Source organism: Molossus molossus, unplaced genomic scaffold (assembly GCF_014108415.1).
Source record: "Molossus molossus isolate mMolMol1 unplaced genomic scaffold, mMolMol1.p scaffold_m16_p_14, whole genome shotgun sequence".
NCBI lineage: Eukaryota > Metazoa > Chordata > Mammalia > Chiroptera > Molossidae > Molossus > Molossus molossus.
Genome location: NW_023425349.1, coordinates 31065833 through 31089368, shown reverse-complemented (window position 1 = coordinate 31089368; position 23536 = coordinate 31065833). Strand labels below are relative to the sequence as shown.

General features: G+C 48.7%; 1 protein-coding gene across 1 annotated transcript; it reads right to left on the bottom strand.

Annotated features, from left to right (window-relative positions):
- Positions 1-209: 209 nt before the first annotated feature.
- TRIM14 (tripartite motif containing 14) lies at positions 210-21105 on the bottom strand. Its single transcript, XM_036261563.1, has 6 exons — positions 20890-21105; positions 18556-18651; positions 11489-11722; positions 7254-7416; positions 3520-3612; positions 210-1105 (listed from the first exon to the last, which is right to left on the bottom strand). Exons 1-6 carry the CDS (start codon positions 21103-21105, stop codon positions 570-572), a joined length of 1338 nt encoding a protein of 445 aa, XP_036117456.1. The 3' UTR covers positions 210-569.
- Positions 21106-23536: the final 2431 nt, after the last annotated feature.

Sequence of the window (23536 nt, the reverse complement as noted above, 5' to 3'; positions counted from 1 at the left end):
TTAAGTGTGGTTTTAGGCAGATCACCCTGGCTATAGAGAGGAGAATGGGGGAGGGTTTAGGCCAGGCACTGTTAAGAGGCTCTCGATGCTGCTCTCAAGGGAGGAAACATGGACAAGAGGAAGTAGAGCGGAGAGGAGGAGGCAGATTTAAAGGACACTGGATAGACAGAATTAGGGCTGGGTGACTCATTCATTCATGTGTTTATTGTGCACCTACTATGTGCCAAGCGGTTTGGCTTCTGTATGAAGGAGGAAGTCTCAGGCTAAGGATAATGTACTGTGATTGGTTAGGATGCTCAGCGCTCACCTGCAAATGTCCTTTTGGGAACTTGGACTAAAAACAGTGTTGCTTAAGTGCTCTGGTGGTGGTGGGGAGGTCTTATGAGAGAGCAGCAGCAGAGGACCTATGTTTAAGGCATGTTGGAAACCAGCCCGAGAGAGGAACTGTTAGAGCACAAGTGTGACCGGTGGGGGAGACGATGAGTGTGCTCAGAGAGTAGGCAGTGGACCACTCACGTCTGTGACCAGAGTCCGGGAGAGCCTACGGGCGGTCACTCCAGTCTCAGCCCCTAGGGCAGCCGGGGGATGCGGATGGCCCCATCCCAGAGCCGCAGGGCAGGATACAGCGGCTCCTGGAACGCGGCACGGAAGGTGTGGAGGTGCCTCATGCCGTCGGACACGTCGTAGAAGGCGAGGACGCCGGCCTCGTAATCCAGGAAGACGCCCAGCCGGTCGGGGTCGTCGCGGGGCCACAGACGGCTGCGCTGGCTGTCGTGGAAGGCCCAGTACTCGAGATCGTAGCGCTTGAGGCACCAGGACTGGCGGTTGCAGCCCAGGCGGGCGGCGGCCGAGGACCCTCGACGCCGCAGGGAGGCGTAGGCCGCGCCCACCCACCAGCCGCAGCCCGCCTCCTGCACGTCCACTTCCCAGTAGTGGCGGCCGGCGGCAAAGCAGTCGCGGCTCAGCAGCTGCCACAGCGCGTCGAACCGCAGCGAGGCCGAGGAGCCCAGGCGGCTGAGCAGAGCGCGGTGCACCGTCAGGCAGTCGGCCGAGAGGCGCAGGCGCGGGTGCATCGTGTCCGGGTCCAGCGTGGGCGTGCGCGCATCTGCGGAGGGCGGAGACACCATGGCACGCCTGGTGGGCGGGGCCAGCGCTGCGCCCCGCCCCCGAGAAACCTGCCCGGCTCGCCCACTTACAAGGAAAAGATGGGTAAACTAAATCCTCCGTGGAGAAATGGAAAGCCACCCTTTTAACCCTGACTGCCTCTGGGGAGGTGACTGAGGGAACATGGGAAGGGCAGTAAGTTTTACTGTACAAACGTTGTACTATCTGAATTTTGAACCATGGAATTTGTTGCCAATTTCTAAAAATTTTAAGCATAATCCCTTCACTGTTAACACTTAGGAATATATCCTTCCAGTATTTTATAGCTTTCCTTAACATTGGTATATCATGCATGCTCTTGGACAATCTTTTTTTTTTAATGTATTGATGTATTTATGAACATTTTACCACACCAAATAATTATTTTAAAGAACATTTTAATGGCAAACCTAAGCTTTTTATGTATGGATGTATTATAATTAAACCTACCCTCCTTTATAATATTTAGGCTTTTCAGAAGGCTTATGAAAACACTAATATGATTACACCTTTATGTATTTGATTATTTACTTTTTATAATTTTTTTGGTTTTGCTTTTTGTTTGTTTGCTTTGTTTTTAGATGGAGTGAAAGGGAGAGAGGGAGGGAGGGAGAGACATCTATTCTCTCACTGGTTGCCTCCCTCACCAGTCCAACCAGGGCCAAGATCAAACCTAAAACCCAGGCAGGTGCCCTAGACAGGGAATTGAACCCGAGACCCTTGGGTCCTCAAGCTGACGCTCTAACCGCTGAGCAAAACTAGCCAGAGTTGTGCTTGATTATTTCTTCAGGATATATTCCTTACAAAGGAATTGCTGGGTCAATGGGGATGACTGTTTTTAAGGCCTTTGGTAAATATTGCCAAATTGTTCTCTAGTAATGTGGTAGTGATTAAACTCCCAATGATAGTTCTCATTGCATTATACCACATGCACAGACATAAAGTTTTTTTAAAAGTCTGGATCATAGCCCTGGCTGGTTTTGCTCAGTGGTTAGAGCTTCAGCCCGCAGACCAGAGAGTCCCAGGTTCAGTTCCCGCTAAGGGCACATACCTCGGTTACAGTCCCCGGCCCCTGTTGGGGTCGTGTGGGTGGCAACCAGTCGATGTATCTCTCTCACATCAATGTTTCTCTCCCTTTCTCCCTCTCGCTCTATCTGAAGATAAATGCAAAAATGTCCTCGGGTGAGGATAAAATAAAATAAAATAAAATAAAAAGTCTAGATCATAAGCCCTGGCCTGTTTGGCTCAGCGGTAGAGCGTCAGCGCTCAGCGGTAGAGCATCAGCTGCGGACTAATGAGTTGCGGGTTCAATTCCAGCGAAGGGCACGTACCTCAGTTGCAGTTCATCCCGGGCCCTGGTTGAGGTTGTGCAGGAGGCAACCAGTCGATGTGTCCCTCTCATGTTGATATGTCCCTCTCACATTGATGTTTCTCTCTCTCTCTTCCTTTCTCTCCTTCTCTCTCCCTCCCACTCTATCTGAAGATAAATAGAAAAATATCTGCAGGTGAGGGAGGATTAAAAAAAAAGTCCAGATCATAAGGTATGTGGATGTTCAGCTTTAGTAGATAATGTCAAATAGTTTTCTCAGTAATGTTTTGGCATTTTCCATAGCAAGGTTTTAATCCTCACCTGAGAATATTTTCCACTGATTTTGAAGAGAGTGGAAGGGAGAGAAAGAGAGAGACAGAAAGATGGAGTGAGAGAGAGAAATATTGATGTTCTAGAGAGACATGAATCAGTTGCCTCCTGTACATACCCCAACATATCAGTAAATGAAAACACAGATTACAAAACAGTATGTAGTCTGGCTGGTGTGGCTCAGTGGTTGAGCGTCAACCCATGCACCAAGAGGTCGCTGGTTCGATTCCCAGTCAGGACACATGCCCAGGTTGTGGGCCTAATCCCCAGTGGGGGGCATGCAGGAGGTGGCCAATTGATGTTCTCTCTTATCAATATTTCTATCTCTCTCTCCCTCTCACTTCCTCTCTCTCTAAAATCAATAAAGGAAAAAAATAGTATCAAAATAGTATGTATAGTATGACACCATGTTTTAAAAAAAATAGACATTAAATATATAGAGATATGCCAAAGAAAACTAGAAGGGCAAATAATAGTAGTTATCTACTACTACATATCTACTAGGGTAGACATGAAGAGAAGAATTTCCAAAGCTGTCCAGTGATTTATGAATGATTTTCTTTAAAAATTTTTGCTTTCCTTTGTTTACTAATTTTTCTACAATGAACATATTATTTTTGTATTTATAAAAACTAATAATAAAATTAAAAACCAAATGGGGTCTCTTAGGGGGAACTCCATTTCTGTGACCCACCCCGCACCCATGCACACCTCCCCCTCCTCCCTGGGGGTCTTACATTTCAAGAAGAGCGATCGCTCTGGTGAGGGACTGATTTTCAACAAGGAGTCCAGCTTGGTACTAGAGAAGCTGGAGAGCCGGCAGTTCATGTCTGTAACGAATTGTAAGAAATGAGTGTCTGGCGCTCATGCAAGCCGCACAAATTATTAAAAATATTATAAAACTGGAGAATCACATGCAAATTTGGGTAGGAAATGCAAATTCACAGCCACAGGAAAAATTCCAGGACAACGTCAGATCTGAGAGAAATGCACTTTCCAGGGTCTGAAGCACATTCAGCAAAGGCAGGTCAGCATGAATGAGCCCTGAACCTGGGGAGGAGACGGCAAGCTCCAGGCACATCCTGAGAATAAACTGTGTGCTCAACAGTCAACCATGGGAGCAACCTCACAACAGAAATGCAAGTTCCAGGATAAAGATGGAAAATAAGAAATTAAAGGTGAGTCCTCAGGAAGGTCATGTTCAGGTCTCATTCAGGTGAAAGGGAGTTCAAGGGAAAACCCAAGCCTGGTCCCAATCTTCAACAGCCCGGTCAGCCAAGTTGGATGAGAAATGGGCTCACTGGAGCTATCAGTCAAGGCAGAGAGTGCTCCAGGTTGCAGAAAAGAGAAGGGAAAGGGCTCTGGGGCTTGGAGGGGTCTGGGAAAGCTTCATGGAGGGGGAAGCACCTCAGCTGACAACTACAGGAGCGGGAAGATTTGGACACCCAGAAAAAGGATGGGAGCCTTTCCCAATAAAAGGGTATAGTGAGAACAAAGACATTAAGGGCAGGTGCTGGGAGTGGCATGTCAGCAGTGAGGAGCCATGAAAGGTGTCTGAGTGAGGATGGCTCTCTGGTGAGGACTGGACAGACAGGGTGAGCGGGGAAGCAGAGGCCCTGTTGGAAGACTGAGACCTGAGCAGGGCAGCAGGGAAGGAAAAGGGGCTGGGCTCAGGAAATATTGCAGTGGCAGAAATGCCAGAGCTTAACTGTTTACTGGAGTAGGGAATGAAGAACAGACTGGAGTCAGGAAGCAGCTGACCAGGGAGGGGTGGGTGGGGAAAGATGCCAGATTCCACTGGGCCTGTTGAGCTGCAGTGTCTGTGGAACACACAGGCACAAAGCTGGGGTGGGTCCTGGAAGGGCAGTGGTGCTGCAAGGCCCCATCTCCTTGGGTCCTCCCTGGGAGTCAGCACCTCTCAGTATTAACTTGTGATCGTAAGAATGATGGCCTCATCTGGAGGTGGGCAAGAGGTGATGGCCTGGGAGGAAGCAGGCCAAGAGTTCACAAAACAGACCCTGGGACCAGAGTGTTTGAATTCTTTCTCGATCCCTACCAGCTCTGAGCCGCATCTTCCTCATCTATAAAATGGGGATAATGAAGTCACCTACCACACAGGATGGTGGTGAAGAGTTGCTGGGCGAAACTGGTAAAGTGCCTAGAACACTGCCTGGCACAGAGCAAGTGTTGGCTGGTGTCAGGCACTCAGCAGGCACTGCCAGTTCTTTGGCAATGGACCCTGAGAATGTACATGTGAATCAACTGCATTTTGGGACCATCTGAGTGTCTTCTTGCCTGGAGTGATGGGAAGGGACTTCAATGCCCACTCACTGGATACTGACAAGCCCAAAGCTTCCTGGAGCCGACGGCTAAGGTTCTTTTTTTTAAAAAAAAAAATTAACTTTTATTTATTTATTTATTAACTGAGCTATTGACTACTACCATTCTGGTATGTGATTTTTAAGTAATTACATCCCAAGAAGAATTTTTCACTTGGACTATGTTCACAATTCCAGTGGAAGTTATGAGCAGAGCAAACACCATCCACACATTAAAAATCTGCTGTGAGCCCTGGCTGGGTGGCTCAGTTGGTTGGAGTATTGTTCGTATGCCAAAAAGCTTACAGGTTCAATCTCTGGACAGGGTGCATATGAAAGACAACCCAATCAATGTTTCTCTCTCACATTGATGTTTCCCTCTCTCCCCCCGCCCCCCCATCTCTTCCTGTGTCTCTAAAAAAAATCAATAAACATCCTCAGTGAGAATTTAAAAAAGAAAAAATCTGCTTTGACAAACCAGCTCAGAAAAATCCACATCTCAGCCCTGCTGCATGCATCACAGTGTCCCAAACTGTATCCTCTGTCTCAGTTTGAAAAGCTTTTCCCAGTTCTCTCCCACTCTCTAGTCCGCAGGCCAATGCTCCAACCGCTGAGCCAAACTGGCCAGGGCCTCACTCTCAAAATGTTAGTGATTATAGCCCAACTCAAGTACTAGCTCCTCCAGGAAGGCTTCCAGGCTTCCCATCAGAGTCCCCCTCTTTCGTCTGAGCCCCCTTAGCCCCTGGCTGTCTTCTCTGTTACTCACCTCATGAAGTTGGCCTGCTCGGCAGCCAGGGCCTGGCCTCGCCTCTCTCCATCTCCCAGAGCTGTTCAGTGGGTGCTGGTAGCATTTTGCCTTGCGTCTTCCTACCTACTTCTTTCTCCTTTTCTCCTGACCTTCCCAGCTGGCACTACCCTGCCAGCCCCATTTGACAAGCTAGCTTCCAAGTTCCTCCACCTCAGCTCCCACCACTGTGCTCTAGTCACTGTGGCCCCCTCTCTGTGCCCAGATCTCAAGTTCTTCCCCCACTCAGGGCCCTAGGCACATGCTGTTCCCTGCCTAGATGTTTCCCCCGATGTAAAAACAGCCACAGTAACAGCTAGCACTCACATGCCTGAGCTCCACTCTAAGCACTTTGCAGATAAGAATTCATTCTGTCCTTATAACAATCCTAGGAAGGGGAACTGCATTATCATCTCCGTGTTATGTTGTTTCACAGAAACAGGCGTAGAAAAGTTAGGTGCTTTACCCAAGATGACAGGGTTGGGAAGTGGTGGACCTGGGACAGGAACCAAGTAAGTCTGGCTCCAGGTCATGCTGTGACCCCGGTGCGCCCCCGCCCTTCAGCTCTGCAGAGCTTACAGAGGCTTCCTTCAGGTCAGTTACCCATCCCCTTCTCAGAGAGGCCTTCCCTACTTCCCCATATAGAGTACCTCCTTCTCCTCCTGGTCACCCTTCATTCCACTTAACCTGCGTTATTTTTCTTCAGAGCACTTATCACTGACATATATTCATTTGCTGTCTGTCTTCTCCCCCAAAGACTGAGCACCACAAAGGCAAGAGCTGTGCCTGGCACATAATAGGGGCTCCATAAATGTTCTGAATGAATGAATGAATGAATGAATGAACAGATTATTTCTGAGCATCTGCTTTGTGTCAGGCCCAGCAGGAAAACCCAAACGATTCTTGCCCTTCAGGCATTTACGAGAGGCAGGGAGGAGTCCATGCAGAATAGCCCCAGGCAGGGGACGGTGCAGGCCCTGGAGTGGAAGGATAGAGGTAGACGTCCAGGGAATGGAGTGAACCCAAGGTGATGTGGACAGGCTTTCAGTGAACACAGCTGTCATGGCCCCGCAGGGACAGGAGCTTGACCAGGCAAAGGGGAGGAGAAGGAGTTGCCCATTCCAGCTAGGACCCAGAGCAGGCAGAATCCTAGGAGTGACTGACGGGCAGGGAGAAGCAGTGTGGCTTCAAGAGGCAGAACACAGTCTCAGCAGGGGTAGGAAGTAAAGTCAGAGGGTGGGTTGGGCACAGGCCCGGGATCATCTGACTACCCAGCCAAAGGCCTCTGGGAGACACGATTCATGGTTGCCTCTGGGCTAAAGGACACTGAGGGAGTAAGGGACACAAAGTCGGTCACGTGGTGACTTACTTTCCTTTAAGCGAACCTCTAGTGGTGTCTGTATCACCCTCTGCATGGCTTCCACAAGGCCCTTGAAGAAGGTCTTGATGGGCTCAAAGGATTGGGGCACGGGGTGGCACATCTCCCCCAAGCTCATCTGCTGCTTCAGCTCCTGCTCAGTGGCTGTGAAGACCTGCATGGGCACATGGGGGTCAGGGCGGCTCCCAGCGGCACCAGGAACAAACCCCAGCCATCAAGTGCAGGCCCATCCCACCCTGCCCTGGCACCTTGGATCAGCCCAGGGCTGCGCCCCCAGGAATACCGCACAGCAGGCCCGGGTGGGAGACGTATGGAGGTCCGGCCTTAGCGCTGGCACGACCCCTCCCACTCCCCTTCCAGCCTTCCACGTTCACCGAGGTCTTCTCCGTGCCAGGCGTTAGCATTGGTGGCAGCGGGGGGAGGCAGGCTGACTGCCTCATGTTTCAGTTGCTCACCACCTCCAACTGGGCTGTGAAGCTTTGCAGACAAAGTGACAGGTGTCTGCCTGAGGTGCAGGGGGACCCAAAGGGGCCAGTTTTCCTGGGAAAGGAGCCCCCAGAAGTTCAACTGGAATGCTGCCTGAGGCAATGTGGCCGCCACAGTGGGGACCTGTCCTGTTTTCTGCCCAGACAGCACCTTTTAAATATCTTTCCAGTGTTAAGTGTGGCTTTGCTAAGTAGAAACTAGAAAATGCATTCTCGCAGCCTCCTTTGCACCCACGGGGCAGGCATGTGACGAGGCACCTGCAATCCAAGACTTGCATGTGGAAGTGGAGGTGAAGCAGGGACAGCAGCATGTAGGGGACAGTGGCGGTGGAGGCTCCGAGGGCCAGTGCCTAGGTCGGCGGTGTGAGCTGAAAAGCGGTGGGGTCTGCCCAGGAGCACACCTGTGCTGTGGCCTGCACCTCCCTCATGCTGCCTGCTCTTCACCCGACTTTCTGGCCCTCCTGGAGACCCTGTGAGCTGCCGAAGCCTCTTTCATAAACTCCTTTCTTGCTTCAGATAGTCACAGTGGATGCTCTTTACAGCTAAGAACCCCGTCTGTACTCTCCGGAGGGTTGTCCTGGGCAAGGAGTTGGAAGACAGCAGATTGCCTTAGGCGAGCAGGCCCTGGCTAGTGGGCAGTTATGCCCAAGATAGGATGGGCGAATGGATGCCTCAGGAGGGAGGGAGAGTAGCCCAGTACTCAGCTGTTGGGCAGAGGAGGCCCACCAGGCAGCATGCTGGACCTCGGGAGAGGGCTGAGAGATGGTCCCCAAGCCCTGTCCAACCTAGGAAGTTGCAGTCTAGAGTTCATCCTCATTTTGTGGGAAGAAGATAAATTGTGGGGAACCAGGGCTAAGGTCACACTCAGAGGGCTGCACTAAAGCTGGCCAGGGAGTCTGAGCGCTAGCTAGAGAGGGCAGGGAGCAGCTCTGGGGTGGCAGGGGGTGGCCCAGAGCGCAGATGGTTGGGATGGGACTGAGGAGGGGAATGAAGGAAAAATGCCGTGACCTGGTAACCCCCAACTCCAGCATTTAGCACAGAGCCCGACACACAGTAGGTTCTCAATAAACATTTGGGTTTAAATGAATGAATGAAACAGCGTATCTGCTTTGTGCCTTTGCAGACTCAAAGAACAGCCCCCTGGCCACCCGTCTCTCAAGCCCAAATCCAGGAATCATCTTGGATTCCCCCACTTCCAATCACCAATCCTGCTGCATCTCTCACACCTGACTTCATCTCTTCATCCCCACGGTCCCATCACTGGTCCAGCCCACCACCATTTCTCTGGACACTGGTCTCCTAACTTCCCATTCTAGCCTCCAGTCCTGCCTGGTCTGCGTGGTCTATCCTCCAACCTATTACCAAAGTGACTTGACCATGTCATTCCTCAGTTTAAAGCACTCCCCTGGCCCCCATCTCTTTACAGGACAAAGTCTAAACTCCATGGCCAGGTATGTAAGGCCCTTCATCAATTAACCCTGGCCTCCTGATCCAGCTGCATCTCCCAACTGTGCCTGTATCCAAGCCCCACCTCCAGCCAGGCTGAACCAGGTGGTTCTCCAGCGTGCTAAGCTCTCACAGGCACATGGTTCCTATCTGCCTGGGATGTCCTCTCTGCTTTGTCCCTCTATTTACCTAGTGAGCGCCTCCTCATCCTCCCACACCCTGTTCACTATCACCTCCTCCTAGAAGGGTTCCCTGATCCCCTGTGCAGAGCTGGACATTTCTTGGACAAAATTTTGCTAGCTCACTTGAGCTGTGTTGTAAATACCCGTTTCTGAGCATGTATCCCCACTTATGAGCTACTAATACTGAGCTGGGGCCTGGTGCAGAACAGGTTGCTCAGTGAATATTTGATGAATAAATGAATGAGCAAATGGAAGGAAGGATGAATGATGAAAATCAGTAGCTTTGGCACCAGAGAATAAAGAAAGAGGCCTGACCTGTGTGGCTCACTGGTTGAGCATCAACCCATGCACCAAGAAGAGGTCCCCTGTTCGATTCCCAGTCAGGGCACATGCCCAGGTTGTGGGCCCAGTCCCCAGTGCGGGGCATGCAGGAGGTGGCCAGTCGGTGTCTCTCTCATCAATGTTTCTATCTCTCTCTCCCTCCACTTCCTCTGTCTCTATAAATCAATAAAGAAAAACAACAACAACAAAAAAGAATACAGAAAAAGATGACAAAGCCTTGAAACTGTATCTGTGATGGAGGAATAATATTCTTTTCCATGGAACATCCCTTTGAATTAGCTATCCCAAAGAGGTACCATTATTTTAAAAGAAACAAATAAATGTACTCCCCTGTGCATCAAAGTACAGTAACCATTTTGCCTAGGACAGCACCTCACCCAGATTTTTTTTTGTTAGGTTTACTGTTTTTACTTGAATTTATTGGGGTGACATTGGTTAATACAATTATATAAGTTTCAGGTATAGAAATTCTATAATACATCAACTGTATATTGTATTGTGTGGTTACCACCCCAAGTCAAGTCTCCTTCCATCACCATTTATCTCCCTAAACCCTCTTCTATCCCCCTCAGCCCCCTTCCCCTCTGGTAATCACCATGCCGTTGTCTGAGTCTATGTAGGTTTATTTTTTTGTTAGCTAACAATGAGACACAGGCTGAGTTGATCGAGGCCACATAAAGGCACAAGAGTAGAAATATCCACCAGGGACTGGCTTGAATGGTTTTGTATCGATTGATTTATTTGTGCTATTTTCCAGCCACAGCCCCTGCCAATCTGTGGTTAGACTCTATGCCACCTTTATTTAGTTGTACCCTGCCTTGTCCCAAAAGCCTTTAAAGTATCTTACAAAGGTTATCTAATACTGCAAGATTTTACTTTATAGTGAGAAAAATGAAGCAAAGAGGAAACCAGGATAAGAATGTAAACTGTAAAATAGAGTGAAATGAGGCACAAAATATATGCTACAAAGTCATAGCCCAGCTATTTGAAACATATTTGGCTGTGAGCTTCCCAGAAGCCATAGCAAAGAAGGAAACAGGAAGAGTTACATGAGTGAAAAGCAATCTAAATGCACAGGTAACTGCACAGAAGTATTGACAAGAGAGAGGAGTTTCTCCCCCTGGTTCCCTGAAGACAGGACCACCATCCTCAACACATGCTGTTGCTAAGTGTAGCATGAACATCATAGGGGTTATTTCTTAGACTCTTCCTCAGTATAAGGTAATAACCTACAATAGAGCCCAGTGACCAAAGAATACCATTATTCTTTCCTTTTTGGGCAAACTGTGACCCAGCTCTTGAGGTCTGTTCAGCAGCTGACAGGACGCTTGCCCTTCCAGGAGGGGTGTCTCAATGAAGACTATATAGGTAGAGGGCTGGGCAATGATGCCCTGCGGCTTCAGTCAGAGAAACCTGGGTTCTGAGCCCTTCACCTCCCTGAGCCTCAGCTTCCCATTCCTAAAGCAGGCTGATAAGATCCACTTTGCAGAGTTCTAGTAAATATTAAAGCTAAGATACATGAAGTGCTTGGAACACAGAGGCCCTCAAAAATGATGGTCGTAAATGTTATTTCATTAGTCTAAGATGTATATTATCTTCCTAACTATGTATATTTTCTGACCACTTGTGTAGGGGCAAGAAAGTCAATTTGCTAACAAGGCAGTTCTCTGTGTAACTCCTTGTGTAAATACTGTCCTCAGTGCCACAGTAACCACATGAAATGCAAATGGTGGTGACAGGTGGCAGCTGTGAGGCAGAAACCCAGCATTACCTGCAGCAGCTGTACAGGATCGGTCTCCTGGCTGATACTGCAGACCCTGTTGGAGAGACTGCTCAAGATGTCAATTTGGTCCTCACAAGATCTGATTTGATCCCCATATGCCTGGAGGGCAAACTGGGTATTTTTATCAATGAATTTCTTGGCCAGCACTTCTTCTTCATCAAGTAGTAATCTGAGTTCAGTGAATTTCCCCGTCAGCCAGGTTTTACTTGACTCTGCATGAGCCTAAAAAGAAAACCAATTGCAGATGATATGAGTGCCAGCTAGGAAATCCAGAATATTTAACATGAAAATACTATTATCACATCTATAAGCAAGGTGGACAATCAGGGAAAAGATCAGCTTAGAAAAAAAAACAAAACTCAAGCTATCGTAAGGGCCAGCCATAACCAATGGGAACATGCATGGAGAAACAAAGGTCCTTTTTTTTTTTTTTTATCCTCACCCGAGGACATGTTTTCATTCTTTGTTCAGATAGAGCAGGAGGGAGGGAGAGAGAGAGAGAGAGAAACATCGATGTGAAAGGGGCACATCGAGTGGCTGCCACCTGCACGACCAACCAGGGCCCGGGGACAAACTGCAACCGAGGTACGTGCCCTTAGCGGGAACCGAACCCGGGTCTCTCTGGACCACAGGCTGACGCTCTAACCGCTGAGCCAAACTGGCCAGGGCGGTCCTTTTTAAAACAGTGGGCAAAATATGCCCGGCCACTGTGGCTCAGTGGATTGAGTGTTGTCCCATGGACTGAGAGGTCCTGGTTTGATTCCTGATCTGGGCATATGCCCGGGTTGTGAGCCTGATCCCCAGTAGGGCATGCGGGAGGCGGCCGATCAATGTTGCTTTCTCACATTGATGTTTCTATCTCTCTCTCCCTTTCTCTCGCTCTAAAAAAAAAAAAATACATTTAAAAAAGTAAAACAGCCCTGGCTGGTTTGGCTCAGCGGTTAAAGCACTGGCCTGTGGTCCAGAGAGATCCAGGTTCGGTTCCCACTAGGGGCATGTACCTCGGTTACAGTTTGTCCCCGGCCCTGGTTGGGTCGTGTGGGTGGCAACCACTCGATGTGTCCCTTTCACGTCGATATTTCTCTCTCTCTCTCTCCCTCCCACTCTATCTGAACAAAAAAATGGAAAAATGTCCTCGGGTGAGGATTAAAAAATAATAATATACTACTGTTTACATTTTAAAAAATGAGCATATGTTCATGTATTACTAGAACAATTAAAAATATGAAACAGAAAATCATTTGAAAAACAAAATAAAACATAGGCCAGCCTCTGCCCTTAACTCAAACATCTGTATAGCCACATGGAGAATGACCATGACCCCTGGCACCTGGGCAGACTGCCCTGTGACGCTTGGTTCTCTCCTTGGCAGAGCAGGAACATATGGCTCAGCAGGATCTAGGTGGTGGGTTCCCAAAGTCTGTGTTTCCTATACAATGGTCTTGGCAGTGGTTAGGTTCTGAGGCTAGCTTATACCACCATGCCATGTAGGTTAAATTGTCTTTGGAGTAGCCTGGGAATTAGTCTACATTTACAACATGGTTTCTATGGGTCACCAAGCCTGGACACAAACGTATCTTTGATGAATGACCAAATGAAGGCAAAAAATGTGTTCCAAACCCTTGACTTATAAACACGTTTTCAAGGCAAGGCATGTAAACAGAGGACCTTTCTACAGAAACCAAGAGATCAACTATATCTCCTCCCAACCAAGCTATGTTCCAAGTTTCTACAGATCCACTCTGTAAAGAAGAATATACAAAACAATCATAATGATACTACACATTGTTATAACTGAAACTATCCAGAAGAAAACGTAAAGTGCAAGCATATGAGGCTGATTATGCAATATGGTTAAAACATTAACAAATTTAAAGAGAGGGAGAGAGTCACAATTCCAGCAGTGAGACAAGGACGTGGCTGCCGGGTTTAGGCTGCACTGGTTCGAAGTGAAACTGGACCCCAGACTGAACTGGGGGGCTGGGCTGGGAGGAGGGCCTGATGAAGTCTAGTTGAGGAGATCTAAGGACTGTGAGAGAGCAAGAACTTGAGCAGCGAAGAAGCCCTGGACATGGAGGCGAAGGATTTTGCACAAGGAGTGCCGGCTGCTGTGTGAATCCATCTCTGCCAAGGCCCCTGAAGCCCCCTCTGGTCCCGTGGAAGGAGGAGCCTGTAAGGGGAATGCAAAGAACTGTTTCTGAAAACTCAGTATGACTTTCAACAATTCTGCTATGGATGCCACTCAGGGGCGTCCCACCAGGGAAAGAGATGTGCTCACCAACCCTGTCCAGGCCACATCAGCTATGACAGCAATGCACTCTGATATGTGGCAGTGCCAGGCAGGAGACAGAGGAACTGCCATGCCCAGCAGGGCGGCGGAGACCAGTGGCATCGTCAGAGTCAACAGCAAGTCCTCATCTTCCTAGTCTCAGTCTGGCAAAGGCTAGTTCATATCCCCCAGCTGTCCCTGACCCTAGGCTGTGGCCCAGTCTTTACAGCTCTGGTGAGTCACAGGGAAAGATACAAAGTTAGGAAAAGAGGATGTTTACAGGTTCCTCAGGGTGCCTGTCTAGGCCTATGTGCCTCAGGTCTATGTCCTGGCCCCCCCCCCCCCATTCAGTAGGGCAGTGGGCTGACTCCTTTGGGCCAGGATCCCCCTTCAGGTTTGGTTTGGTCAATGGAAGGAGGAACTAGAGGGAGGTCAGAGGGGAACAGCCAGGATAGCCCCGCCTCCGAGTTTCCTCCACCACCATCTCACACACACACACACACACACACACACACACACACAGGACAAGCCCGCTCTGGTTGCAGCTCCTGCCTAGGTGGCCTTGGATTCTGCACTCTGCTAATACCCCCTCCTCCCGCTGGCCATGCAGCCCAGGGGTGAAGGTTTCCTGCTGGTGCCAACTGCCTCACCACGCCCAGGTTGGCTTCTCTGCCTCTTCTCTGCCGTGTCACCATTCCCTGCATTCATCTCCTCTGGGTGAAACCCTCAAAGTGGCTTCTGTCTTTCTGGGTGGACCTCAACAAATACAGCCATGGTCCCAGGTCCACCTCTACCTTCCTATGTGACCAGTGACAAGTTATTTCCTTTTCCTGGGTGGCCCCATCCCCAAGGGCCTTTCAGCCTGACACCATCTGCACATTCTAAATCCCTACCTAGGTCTGGGCTCAACAGACATCAACCAAACTCTTCATTTATAAAAGCATCAAAAGCTCATTGTAGAATATTCAGGCGATTCAGAAAGAAGAACACAAGCACTGCATACCGTCATTGTCCCAGCTTGAGTGAAAAGTTAGGGTGGCAGGCGAGTGCTGGCTTTTCCCTACACCGGCATATATGAGCCCTTGAGGAGCAGTGATGGGTTCAAACAGCCTATTAACAGGGATGTCAGAGAAAATCATTCATAGGTGTTGGTGGGGGATTAATGGCCAAGTCTTTCTCAAATATTCTGTGGAAGGGAGTGGCGGGTTGGGCCTGGTCACTGGCTTCGGAACGGCAGACTTTGGACCATGTATGAACTTTATTGATTTTTATTTATTTATGGAACTGTTTTATGGATTCACGTGCAGACGAAAGGTTGCCCCTGTGTGAACGGTACGCAGCAGCGCGCTTGCCCCAGACCACCGTGGGCAGCTGGGCAGGAGGCACCCGGATCCTCACAAACGCCTGGGCCTGCTGAACCGGGCGCATCACTTCTGGAAACGTGTCCCGAAGGCAGTGAATCAAGCTGCCAGAATCGTTCACTGCAGGGGTATTTTACATTTGTGAAAAACTGGAAATGACCTAAATAGTCAACATTAGGAAAATGGCTTAATAAGTCAAACCCTCCCTCTCAGGTGAGGATTTAAAAAAATTTTTAAAAGAAAATAATAAAAATAAATATTGCACATAAGTGAAATCATACAGTATTTGTCATTTGGTGTCTGGCTTATTTCATTTAGCATAACGTCTTCAAAGTTTATCCATATTGTAGCGTGTGTCAGAATGCACCCCCCCCCCCCAAAAAAAAACAACAAAACCCCACAGATAACAAGTAAGGAAATCCTCAGGTGCCCAGAACAAGGAGGGCACTTGATGTCAGAGCTGCGGGCAGAAGACGAGCTCAGACTGGGACGCTGGGCATGCAGCTGTCCGAGAGCGCAGCACATTGGGGCCTGCTCATTCCAGAGGGTGCTCAGGGCACCTGGCCCCATTCCAGCTGAGAATGGGAAGGGGACACCCGCATCAAGCCAGAGTCACAGAGGGCTGCTCCGGCTGGTCTGGGACTGCTGAAACAGAGTCCTCCACAGATGCTCATCCACGGTGCTCTGCAGGGGCCGCTCACAACCCAGGGCACATGGGACACTGTGGAAAATACCTAATGAAGGCAAGGTGATGACACAAATGTCAAATGACACAGGGACACGAACCACCATGCCTCACCTCCATACAGGGGATATGATACTATATGAAATAATATTTGTATACAGAAAAAAAGAAATATCAAAATGTGATTAGAGGTTGGCTTGGAGTGGCAGAATTATGACTGAATTTTTAAAAATCTTCTTGTTGACCATGAATTGAAATATAAATGCCCACAGGAGACAGCCTGGTAACACAGTGAGGAGAGTGAGCAGGCAGGGCCAGGAGATCCGGGCGATGCATGCCCTTCTCATGAGCAGGTGCTTTGACAACTCCCACGCGGGAATGTAGGTCTAGGGTGGCCATATCTTCCTACTTTACTACATCTAATGTTTTATACAAATACCTCTCAGCATTAAAATGGTGACCGCTAATTTTTCTTAATACCTTCTGAGGGCCACTTAGGTGTAAGTCAAAAAAAAAAAAAAACATGTTCAGGATTTGTATACAGAAAACTACAAAATGCTGATGAAAGAAAACAAACATCTAAATAAATGAGAAGATATACCATGTTCATAAATTCTCAAATGCTGTAATTATAGAGATAGAGAATAAATTAGTGACTGCTAGGAGTTAGGGATCGCTGGGAGCAGGGGGTGGTGACCATAAAGGTGTAGCATGAGGTAGATCTTGGTGGTGATGGAACAGGTCTGTATTTTTATTACAGCAATGGTTACTCAAATCTACACATGCAATACATTGACATAGAATGCAGTATATACAATGTCAATTTTCTGGTTTTGAAACTGTACTATTGTTAGGTAAGATATAACCCTTGGGGCAAACCAGGTGAAAGGCACACAGGACTTACTACCTTGGCAACTTCCTGTGACTATAATTATTTCAAAATAAAAGTCTGACATACTTTTAGCATTGACCCATGCACTAGGAGGTTGCCAGTTTGATTCCCAGTCAGGGCACATGCCCAGGCTGTGGGCCCAATCCCCAGTGGGAGGCATGCAGGAGGTGGCCAACTGATGTTCTCTCTCATCGATGTTTCCATGTTTCTCCGTCTCCCTTCCTCATTCTCTGAAAAAAAAGATCAATAATGAAAGTTGGCGAGAAGGTTAAAAGAAGAAAAACCATTCCTGAAACCTGCCTCCTTGGCTGTCCACATGGATCCTAACTCTTGTTTTGGAGGCCCCCACACTATATCTGCTCAGAGTCTTGCAGACAATGAACCTGTGCCCCAACCCTGTTCTAGCTAAACAACCCAAAGCATCTCCCCCATCCCATCAGATGCACCAACTTTCAGTTTCCAAATCCTTTTGAACTGACTTATCCTCCTGGGGCTGGAGTCCTACTCTTGAAGATCTGAGGAACACTATTAATAACTACGCCAGGGACACAACTGTCCTCAGCAAACTGGGTCCCGTAGTCATCTTTCAGATAATGGGTGCTGGGCCAACAGGAAGCCAATTCCGTGGCCTGGCACTGGCCTCAGCATGTCCACTTTTTAGATTAAGCACAAACCTGTCCCCTTGGACTGTCTATGTGAATCCTAACTCTTATTGTGGGGGCCCTTGGCCTGTCTACGTTAATCCTAGCTCTTGTCTTTCAGAGATTTTCAGACAGTGACTCCGCTGTGAACGACTGCCACAGTGCGAGCCAGCTCCTGCCTGACTGTAGGGGTCGGTCAGGGGCTCCCAAAGCTCTCAGGGGAGCAGGCCCTGGGAAGGCATCCCACCGGGAGGGCATCCCACCCCAGCCCTTACTTCCAGGAGGGGTTGCTGAGGTTGAGAGGGTAGGGACTGGCCCAGTTCACATAAAAGGCTCCTAGAGACAGAACAACTTTTTCACAGTCAAAACGGCAGCTCATGATAACATCAGCCTCGACTTCCCATTTAAAACCCACAAAAGAATCCATTTAAATAAACATCATTAAGAAAGGAGAAGTCTGAAGAAAGTAAATTATTTGTGGAAAATATGTATACCTTACTCTCCCTTTCACCATGGGCAGTGAACCCTAAGGAGCTTTTCGTGTGTTCCTTAAGTTGCGTTGTGCTTTGCTTAAGGCATTTGGGGATGGAGGACTAGTCCCTTCAAGAGAATGACCTTGGCCATGGTGAGAGAAAGGTTACTCCTCTATTTTGTCAGGTGTTACGGGGCAAGGTCGGGGTGCTGGGTGGAGGCAGACTCACCACAAAGCTAATGGAACAGTAGCCTCAGGCCCCTCACTAGCAAGACCCCTTCATGGTCTTGCACCTAATTTTGTGTTCTTTTGTTCAAAAAGGGCCCCCCAAATCAGCGATTTTCAAACTTTTTTATCTCATGGCACACATAAACTAATTACTAAACTTCTGCAGCATACCCAAAAATATATTTTTTGCTGATATGACAAAAAAATAGGTATAATTTTGATTCATTTCCACCAGATGACTATTGTTGTGATGGCTGTTGTCATTTTTTTATTTGACAATCTAAGGGTCAGTGTCCCTGACTACATAGTTATTGCACGTTTTAAAAATTCTTGTGGCACACTGGTTGAAAATCACTGCCCTAAATGATAGAAGCCCCAGGCCCCACCAAAACTGATCTCCCCTTTGAATTTGATTTTTCTTTTTCTTCGGCTCCCTAGTGGGGAGAACCTTGCGTCCGAGGAGACATTTGGGCATCTCAACTAGGATAAGGAAGAACGTCCACTTGCCTTGAGCTGCTCAGCAGCATCTTCTATCTGGTTTCTGTTGCCAACTTGCTGCTGCTTCTTGGTTGTCAGCTGCTTTAAATATTCTTGGGTGAGTTTCTGTAAGTGAAGGGGTTAGGGAAAAAGTCTTAATACTGTCACTTTCAAGATTACAAGGCTTCCCAGGTGTCATCACCTCTCACCCCCGTGTTGTGTTTCAGCTGAGGTATCTGAGACTCGGAAGGTGAGATGACTCACCCAAAGCCCCTCTGGTCCCGAGGCCCACATCAGGGATTCTTCAAACCATGATGCCCCATTCTTTCTAGGACAAGCCTGTTTGTGACCTGCTTTTCCTGTCGCTCAAATAGGACCTCAAGGAAAGCTTGGGGACACCCAGGAAGTTATGAGCACAAGCCCCAGAGTCATATGAGCTCTCCTGGTCTGAGTTCCCGGGCAAGGGACCTCAATCCTCTAAACATCGGTTTCCTCAGCTATAAATATGGGGATAACCTCATAGGATTGCTGTGGCAAATAAGTGCTCTACTTAGTGGTGTAGTGCTGGTCAGACAGTAAGTGCTTAATAGACGAACCTTTAATTTTAACATCCAATAAGATTTGCTACTATGTGCAATTTTATTCTAGGTGGGGTGTGGGAGTGGGGACACAACAGTAACCCGAGTTCCAGGAGCACATCCTTACCCCACTGTGATTTCTAAACTTTCAAGTTCAGCTCCTGTTCCTCAGCCAAGGATAATCCAGCGCCCTGATGCCTGTGCCCTCCAGTCACAGGGTATTTCTCCTATCTTAGCACTTGGTGAAACCCTACTCATTCTGCAAGGCCAGTTCCAATGGCACATCCTCCAGGAAATCTTCATGGGCATCTTGTCCCTGGTTCACATTGTCTTCCATCTGAATCCCATTGACCACTGGGCATCCCAGTTATAATACCTACCACATTGTATTGTCACTGTTCTCCCCACACCAGCCAGGGAACTCCTCCAGGTCAGGGAAGAATTGACCTATTCCTTGACTCATGACACAACGTATGTACTGAATGGATGTTTGGTGAGTGAATGAATGAATGGGTGGATGACAGGTAAATAGATGAGTGGGTGGGTGTGTGGACACAAAATAGGTACCCATAGGTAGGTGGGTAGACTTACCTATGAGACCCACAGCTATATCTCTGGACAGCACCCTTGTTAACCCTGGAAAACAGCCTTTTGAGGACCTATTAATATTACAGCCATTTTATATAAGAAAAGGAGGACCTTAGAGGTACAGGCAGACCTTGAACCCAAGATTCCACCTGCTGGACTGGCCCTCACAGGGCCATTCTCACCTTGGAGTTCCAAGGTTGTTAACAATGTAATAATGTTAAGTCATGCCATGCAAGGGAAAGTGGTCATTCATTCATTGTGGGGCTGGGTTAATCATGGAAGACTTCTTGGAGGTGTTAGTGGTAGAATCAATGCCCACTAGAGATGGGTGGGCCTGCCTCTGGAGAGGTGGAGGAATTCGACCACAGCCACAGAACAAGTCAGCCACAGGGCTGGAAGAAGAGTCCAGAGCCCCTGACACTACAACGATTAAGCAAGGGTAAGGGCTCCCAGGTGAGAATGAACCCCGAGGGGGCAGCCCATGGGGTGGACTCCTGGGTTCAAGGCTTGCCTCTGTGTCCAGGGCCTTCCTTTTCTTACCGATAAAATGGTTGTCCTAGTTCCCACCAGGCAGTTATGCTTGTGGAACTGGAGCGTGTGGAGGGAGAGGGTGGAGTGGGTAGATAGAGTAAGAGGTGGGGATGCTCCCAGTGCAGTCAGGAAGTCAACAGCCCCTTCCTGTTAACTCCATGAAATAAAACCAGAGACACTTGTGCGGCTTTCCAGGCTCCATGGCTGTTTTCTAATAGGGAGGGATTTTAATCTTAGTTAAAAGGCAGATTTTTTTCCCAGCCCCAGAGCAGTGTGGTGGGTCTGCCATGGTGGACGAGGTCCAGGGTATCTGGGAAACAGCCGGGCTCCCAAGTTCTCACTGTCAGACCCACATCTTCTGCAGGTTAACTGTTGGCCTTGGCTCATTTTTTTATTTGACAATCTAAGGGTCAGTGTCCCTGACTACATAGTTATTGCACGTTTTAAAAATTCTTGTGGCACACTGGTTGAAAATCACTGCCCTAAATGATAGAAGCCCCAGTCCCCACCCAAACTGATTTGGGCATCAGTTTCTCTTTCTGAACAATAAATAGGTGGGTCGCCTAGATGACCTTTGGGCTGTCTTGAGGTTTCCAGGCCCTAATGGGAATTGGCAGTTGGACCCGGGTCTCGTCCCTCCCGGCCCCTCGCGCCCCAGTGTCCCCACCTTCACGTGCGCCGCCTCTTCCAAAGCCAGGCCCACCGGGTGGCCCCGGTGCGCGCCCAGCACGGGGCAAAGCGCGCACACGCACTGCCGGCAGCGGCGACAAAAGAGCTCGGCCACGCGGTCGCTGTGCTCTGGGCAGCGCCAGCCGCAGGTGTCCTCGGACTCCGTGGGGCCCGACATCCCAGGTGTTCGGCTTAGCGCCCCTGCGCCCGCCATTCACTTCCACAGCTCTGCGCCGCGGGGTGCAGGAGGAGCGCGTGGGAATCGAAACCGGACGGTGGGGCGGGGCCCGGCCTGCGCCAGCCCCGCCCGGGATGGAAGCCTGCAGCGCGGCGCGGGGTGGGGGTGGGGGTGGGGGTGGGGGTGGGGGTGGGGGCGCCTCGGCTGCACCATCACCCTCCTGACCCTCAGGGTGCTTTCCTGCCGCATCTGCCCAACAGTTTTTAGCCGGTGCTGAAGGCTCAGGTCTGGTCCAGCCGACCTCGTGTCTGGCCTAGAGGTGGGGGCACAGCGGAAATGGGGTTTGCTCCTGCATACCTTAAAAATACAACACGCACTTATGTTAACGGCAGAGTGGATTCAATTGGAAAGAGCCAAGGAATTGCAATGCGGGACAAGCAAGTTATAGCAAAAGCCATAGGCAAGTCCGACCAGCAAGGAGAGGGATGTTGTATCTTGTAGAGAAGGAGGAAGTTGGGAGCGGTCGTTGTGGAGGAAAGTCCATTGAAGGAAAAGTGAGAATGCAGAGCTGTGACAGTTTCTCCCTGGCTGAGGGGCTGGGCATGAAGGAAATCCTCCTCAGCTGGAGGAGTAAGGTAGTATCCACTCGCATTGAATTCTTCCCGCTGGGCCCTGGCAGGTTTGGCTCAGCGTCGGAGCATTGGCCTTCAGACCAGAGAGTCATGGGTTCGGTTCCCGCTAGGGGCACAGACCAAAAGAAAAAATAATAGGAGTCCTTCCTGTTGGTCTGTAATTGACTTAGAGTGGTAATGCTTAAGGACTCCCCCTTCTGGCCTCCCGACTTCATTTTAAATGAAGGTTCCCTTTATTTTCACACTCCTAATGGTCTAACTGGAAGGAGATGGGCTCCCCCGACACCTTAGTGAGGCTGGTCCAGTCCTGCTCAGAGAGGTGCAGCCCTGTGGATGGGGACCAAGTGGGCTCTGGCCTTCTGGAGTGGTAAGCATTTACCTACACTTTTCACTTTCCCTTGATTCTCGCTTGCCCTTTCCACAGGAGAAATAACCATTTCCACAATTGTAGGAAACACCCTGGAAACTACAATTGCCCCCCAGGTTAAAGTCTCAGCCTCAGTCGAATGTAAATTGGTGCAGCCATTATGGAAAACAGTGCGGAAGTTCCTTCAAAGATTAAAAATAGAACTACCGTATTATCCAGCAATCTCACTTGTGGGTATTTATCCAAAGAATATGAAGTCAATATCTCAGAGAGAAAGCTGCACTCTCATGTTCATTATATCAATATTCACGAAAGCCAAGATGTAGAAATAACTCACGTGTCCTTCAGGGGATGAATGGATAAAGATGTGGAATGTATATACAGTGAAATGTTACTCAGACCTAAGAACAGAACTCCTGCCATTGCAACATGGATGAGCCTGGAAGACATTGTACCAAGTGAAATAAGCCAGACGGAGAAAGACAAAGCCTATATGGTATTGATACTGTTGTAATTAACCTAGTTATTAATAACAGGAAAGGACAACTATTATAGGCATGTTATTTGGGCAGCTTTGGCAAGAAGCTAAAACTTTACACTCCCCAGGGGTCCAACGGAGAAGAGATAGATGCATGCCCTGTAAAATTGGGGTGACACAAGGAAGGTACTTGCCTGTCTGTCACACCTGGGAACAGGTCATTGGCCAGAATGGGTGTGGCCACTGCAAGGGCAAGAAATGTTTGATATTTAATCCCCTGAACAAAGGAGTTCCTGCTCTTGGGTTCTTGTGCGAATGTGCTCTTGAGCTTTTGGTTGCTCTCTTGGCTCTCTTGTTGTAGGGGGTGTGCTCTCTTGGCCCCCCTGCATTTTCCCACATGGCCCACAGCCATGTGGACCCCACACACAACGGACTAAGGGACTGCAGCTAGCCTGATGCTGAACTAGACCCGGCTGCAACATGGAACGGAGACTCTGGACACTGGCTTTGCTTTTAGCTCTATTGAATCCCCAGCTACACTTCTTCCAGGACTGGATTAAGGGAAATGAGACTTTGGAAACCCAGGGATGTAATTCCATGCAAATAAAAATCACTCATCCTTCCATGTGAGTCTCAGAAAATTCTTTTTCTTGAGATATTATAAAGACTCCAGCCACATCATTCAGTGGGGAAAGGGATCTCCCAGTTTTAACCAGATGAACTACCTGGCCAATCTGTGGAGAGTATATCTCAAGGGTCCTTACCACAGAACAGAAAAAAAATGGTAACTATGTATGGTGAAGGGTGTGTAAATTGAGTGTGGTGATCATTCAACAGTCTATACATCTATTAAATCATCACATTGTGAAACTTAAAAAAAATCACACACAGCCTAAATACATAGGATTTTTTATCAATCATACCTCAGTGAAGCTGGGGGGTGAGGGAGTCTCAGTTCCCACCTACAAGGCTCTTGGCTTTTAATACCCT

Excerpts from the sequence above, each read along its gene's own strand:
- TRIM14 (XM_036261563.1), bottom strand. The coding sequence starts at position 21,105 with ATGGCGGGCGCAGGGGCGCTAAGCCGAACACCTGGGATGTCGGGCCCC. Across the intron at positions 11,723-18,555 it reads ATGCTGCTGAGCAGCTCAAG|GCTCATGCAGAGTCAAGTAA; the intron begins GCAAGTGGACGT and ends TTTTCTTTTTAG. Across the intron at positions 1,106-3,519 it reads GCGATCGCTCTTCTTGAAAT|ATGCGCGCACGCCCACGCTG; the intron begins GTAAGACCCCCA and ends CGCCCTCCGCAG.